This window comes from Oratosquilla oratoria, chromosome 4 (assembly GCF_046742065.1).
Source record: "Oratosquilla oratoria isolate Oo_2021 chromosome 4, ASM4674206v1, whole genome shotgun sequence".
Taxonomy (NCBI): Eukaryota; Metazoa; Arthropoda; class Malacostraca; order Stomatopoda; family Squillidae; genus Oratosquilla; species Oratosquilla oratoria.
Window position 1 is genome coordinate 72,513,011 of NC_134780.1, and position 6,000 is coordinate 72,519,010.

Genomic DNA, 6,000 nt, shown 5'->3' on the forward strand with positions numbered 1-6,000 from the left:
CCAATTTCACTTGCAATCTCTTTATCCAGGTTCTCAAAGAACTAAATGTTAAACAGTCTCTGTCTACAGCGTACCACCACGCCAGTCAGGGAGCTCTAGAACGATGTCATCAGACGTGAAAGAATATGCTACGAAGTTCTGTTACGAGGAAGACCGTGATTGGAATGAGGGATTGCCTTTCCTCCTATTTACGCTCCATGAAACACCATCTGAAGCTCTGGGTGTTTCTCCCTTTGAATTGTTATATGGAAGGAAGGTAAGGGGACCCTTCAAGGTAATCAAGGACCATATCATATCTTCTCCTACCTCACCTTTACAGTCTGTTAACCAGTATATTGTTTCCCTTCCGGATAACCTTGCCAAAATTCTTTCCTTTGCCATTAAGAACCTTTGATCAGAAATCTCGTGAGAGAGAGTTTAAGGAAGGAGATATGGTTCTTGTGTACATTCCCATCTCTGGACAACCTCTTTAAGCTAAATACCATGGTCCTTATAAAGTTTAGAAAAAGATGTCAGGATGTAATTACGTACTAGAAACCCCTGACAGACGCAAAACTACTCAACTTATTCACGTTAACTTGCTCAAGCCATACCTTGCCAAAGTACCACTATCTCGTGCAGCATGGCTTAGCAGTTCCCAGTAATTCTCCGTGGGCATCTCCGTGCGTCTTAGTCCCCAAAGAAAACGGACAAACACGACTGTGTACGGACTACCGACTAGTCAATGCAGTTACCATCCCTGGCGCCTACCCTTTTCCTCGGGTCGACGATTTAATTGACAATAACCATGTACAACTACTAGATGTCGTAATGTCCCGAATGAAAGAAGCCAACCTCACCGTCCAACTTCCCAAAACCATCTTCGCACAAGTTAGAGTGACGTTCTTGGGATACGAGGTGGGACAAGGCGTCGTCCGGCCAAAACGAGCCAACATCTCGGCCATTGTCGACTACCCGGCTCCCTCTACTCGGAAAGCACTCAGGCGTTTTCTGGGTATGGCCGGATATTACCGAAGGTTCTATCCAAACTTCTCACCCGAATGACAAGCTGCTCATTACCTTACTCCTGGACTCCGGAATGTCAGAACGCTTTCCTTATCCTAAAAATCTTCCTCGCGCAGGATCCAGTTCTGCGTTCACCTAACTTCGACGTCCCCTTCGTTCTACAGACGGATGCAAGTGATCAAGCCGTCGGAGCTGCTTTTCTCCAGGACCACGATGGGATATTGCATCCTGTCGCATACCACTCGGCCCAACTAGATCAACACCAAAGGCGGTGTTCGACCACCGAGAAGGAGCTACTGTCTATCATCTCAGCCCTGCAGAAGTTCGAATGCTACGTACAACCCAGCTTGACCCCTTTACTAATATTCACAGACCATAATCCACTAATATTCCTTGAACAGAACAAGAACAGTAATAGGAGAATGTTACGTTGGTCCTTGTTTCTTCAACAATACCTCCTCGAGATAAAACATATTAAGGGTTCTGAGAATGTTCTTGCTGATACCCTTAGCCGTCCTGATTAGAACACCCAACTCATCTGTTCTCCTGAGTTGCTGAGTTCTAGGGGGGGGGGGGTGATGACCCACCATCCTACTTGTATCTAAAATGTCTGTATATGTATAAGATTCTGTGTTCATTGTATAATTATGTATGTACTGTAAATTGCTTGTATACGTTTGGTTTTCCTAGTCTACTCCCCTTCGTTCCCCTCCTTACTACTCGTCTGAAGGCCCAGACTAGTTCTGTCCAGTTCATCCTTCTCCTTCCTCCCGTCCTCGCGAGCACTATATATACTGCGTTCCGCCGGCTCCAGAGAGACGATTGCGCTGCTAGATGTCGGACGTCTCTCCACTCCAGCTCACTCAACAAGTGCCCAGCAATCTTCGCCGGCTGGTGGTGGTGAGGAGATATATCTCCTTTGCTGCTGCCGGTCTGGCACAGGCCGACCTCTTCGTTGACGTCGGCAGGCGGGTTTACACCTAAGACAAATACACACATTTCCCAAGTCACGTAATTCTCTGTTTTCAGAGTAGTGCTTGGAAGAAAAGAGGCACACGCACACTTGCTCGCTGGCTTAGCAGAGGCCCAACCCAACTCTTACTCAGAACCCTTATCTGATCGCCGGCTGGTTGACAGAGAGGAATTGGGGAGCCTCTCTGTCCAACGGGCCCGCACCCATGCGCTGGCTTCTTTGCTGACGATGGCGAGCGGGTTTACACTACTGACATTTACACACAATTCCCAGTCACGTAATTCTCTGCTTTCAGAGTTGTGTTGGGAAGGAGAAAGATAATACAACACCCGCCCGGCTGCCCTCCCCCCCCCCCTCGCACCGCCACTGGATCAACTCTACAGACTCTCAAACCCAACCTGGGGAAAAGCAGAAAAAGCTCAGGCCTTTCCTGGGGCTAAACAAGAACGCGCTCTCTACACGCGGGAAGTGAACTCTATTCACATCCCGTAAGATACATACACACACCTCTCACGAACATAGCCACGACCCATGTACAAACATCTACACTTACTTTTTCTTCGACTAAAATTCGCTTCCTTTCTAACTTTCTCTTATACTACATCTTCTCATTTCAATTTATCTCCCACTAAAGATTTGTCCGTTTTTCCACCTTTCTCTACTACTACGCCTCCTACCATTTTCTCAACTTTGGTGATTGCAATCCCGGCGTCGGCGCCGCCGTCCGAGTTCCCTGTCCATTTCTCCCGAGCCACGACCACCAACAGCCCCTGATCGCTCGCTTAATCGCCCGGTGGCAATAGCCCTCTTTTATACACTATTATCTTTTCATTTTCTTACAGACATTCTTCCCCTCCCACAAAAACCGATCCCGCGCAAGCTGGTGGTCTTACCTTGCAAGTCGCAAGACGATTGCCCAACCATCTGTCGCAGAGTGAAGACCTACCGCCGAAGCTCCGAACTGAAAAAGAAAAAAAAAATTCCTGATACCCGAGTTATTCTCGCTTTCTTCCGGATGATTCATGTCCCCCTTAACTCTGCTGTAGACAACCATAGCCCCTGCAGTCTGTAAAACTTGGTTGTTCTGCAGTAGAGGGGGGAAACCTCCCTCCCGGTCTCGTGCCACTAGAAGCACTACCGGCATAGGCACGCGTGCTTGGCAAGTTATCGCTAGAGACTAAAGCTGACCCCCTCAACCTCCCGTATCGAGACTCACCTCCCACGTCGAGATTAAGACCCCGTTTAACGCTCGCGCAAAGTGTCAGTGTATGCTTACGCTTTTCATTCTCTCCGCTAACCCGTTCGACTAACCCCATCCCCCCGCCACCCGCCCCTACAACAATGGCTCTACAATCACCATCCCCTTACCCAACACGCATAACATCAACACAAACACTAGGACACAAAGACACCTAACCCATTGCGCTTGGCGCAATGGGTCGAGTTAGGATCCGGGACTTACGTCCCACCGGTAGACAACGAACTAAACAATTATGGGACACTCTGGCCAAAAAGAACATTTACATACACAAACTTATTACACAACACAACGTATACATACTCATCATGGACGACACAACCACAGAAACACTCTGTCAAAAGAACACCAAGACCTTTTTCAACACCAATGGATACGAAATACTAGACCCACCAGAACTCAACGCACATAGAACAGTTGTAATAACACACGTCGACCCCTATGTCACAGAACATACACATGAAGAAATAAAAGCAGAAATAGAAAGACTGAACACGAACACACACGTAACACAGGTAATCAAACTTCCACGCACTAAGACTGTACTCAAAATAAAATTTAAATCTACACAAATGGTTAAAGACTGCATCCTGAAGGGACTCAAGATATTCTCACAATCATTCCCCACACACACACTCAGACAGGAAACATATACATACATTCCACAATGCACTAACTGCTACTCACTTGAACACACACGCAAACAATGCCCACACCCATTCCCATACATGATCTGTTCAAACTGCGCATCCACTGAACACAGACAAGACAAATGCACCTGCGCATTAACCAAGTGCCTCCTCTGTCAGGGGGACCACACAGCTGTAGCAATGCGGTGCCCAAAGAAAAAAGAGAAAGGAAAGGAAATCACCAAACAGACAAACCAACAGACATACACCAACACACAAACATATCCCACTGCCACAAAATCAAAACCAGCACTCCCTACACCAACAACCACGACCACAACACTTCACCACATGACAACAATAAACACAGCCATCACACTAGCTACGCTCATGGATACAGAAGACCCTGGCTCATTCCAAACCACACTCAACACCATATACCAAGCCAACGGCCTCCCTACAGTCATAATCCCTCCCCAAGCCATCAACACAACCCTATTAGCAAAAGCACTTAAGAACCAAACACAACCCACCATAACACCTAACAACACACACACCACAGAACCCTTGGACGCAACAGAACAAACACTAAAAAGACATGCACCAAACACCGATGACACTAACCTCCCACAAAAACAACGAGTATCAAACCAAAGAAACAGCCTAGAACTTCAACTTGTATCACCATAAACAAAACAGATACCACCAGACCCCACACCCGACACCCTCAAAACACTCATCAACATCCACAGAATCAAAATAATATACACAACACAACAACAAGAAAAGGACATAATTGAGAAAATAGCCACAGACACAATAAACCTAACTAACTACAACATCTTAAGAGTAAACGAAACAAAATTCAACAAACTCAGACAAGGACACTTTGACCTCCAAAACAAGAACACAGAACACGAACCACACTGGACACACATCGCCGAATAAACAATAACTACACACTTCTACCTCAACATTATGGAACAAATACACATCATACAACACAATATAATACAGTGGATATTCGACAGAAGAAACGAACTTTGTAACATATACAATATAACAACACCAGACATAATACTTTTAAACTCGATAGGTACACACGACAGACTGAAAATACACAATTACACAGTACACCGACGAAACGACTCTATTCAAGCACAGGCAGGCATAGCAATAGCCATTAAACATAACATCAAACACAAAATACTAGACGACTTTCAGGACGAAATACTAGCACTCAAAATTGACACAAACCAAGGACCCATAACAATAGCAACTCTATACTTATCCCCCAGACGCCCCCTCTTCCCTATAGATGACATACTAAGACTAACAAGAAAAAGACTACCTGTATACATATTAGGAGACATGAACGCCAAACATCACACACTAGGACACAACAACGCGAACACCACAGGAAGACAGATAGCACAACTAATACAAAGAGGACACTTAACACACTTAGGGCCAGACTTCCCCACCTGCATCATACACAACGGACAAAGAACACCAGACATAATACTAACCAAAAAACATCATCACTTGAACTACAGAATCACACTAGGACAACTAACTACATCAGACCACATCCCAATACACTTAACACTGGCAATAAAAATCATAACAATACCTACACCAGAAAGATACACATTCCACAAAGCAGACTGGATAGGATTCAAGAACACACTAAACATAGAAAGAACAAAATATGACAAACAAAGACAGAGAACAAATCGTAATAAACAATACATTGACCACAAACTCAACACATGGCATACTATGATACAACAAGCCATGGATAAACACATTCCCAAAACAAAACAAAAAATTCTACCACACCCAAGACAATCAGATACATTAAAACTACTACAATGGCAATATCAACAGCTACAAACACAAGCACACAATAACGGCACATGGACACCACAAGCAAAACAAGCACTACGCGACATCCAAACTACTAGAAGAGAACAAACAACTATACGACGAACACTGCAACAATGAAATACGAAAAATAAAACTACAATACAATGACACCAAATACTTCTGGACACAAATTAAACGACTAACAGGAACATCTACTAACACCACCCCTCACATCATACACAATAACCACAAGATACACAAAGACA

At 44.9% G+C, this 6,000-nt stretch overlaps 1 protein-coding gene across 3 annotated transcripts in view; it reads right to left on the reverse strand.

Annotated features, from left to right (window-relative positions):
• Positions 1-6,000, reverse strand: part of LOC143024890 (uncharacterized) — a 330,101-nt gene that overhangs the window by 29,062 nt on the left and 295,039 nt on the right. The window contains exon 4 of one of the 3 annotated variants that reach the window (XM_076184268.1): positions 2,872-2,939. The exons of the other annotated variants lie outside the window; for them this stretch is intronic. Coding sequence (XP_076040383.1) covers positions 2,872-2,939 — 68 coding nt within the window. The remainder of the gene's footprint in view (positions 1-2,871; positions 2,940-6,000) is intronic. 3 annotated transcript variants of the gene reach the window in all.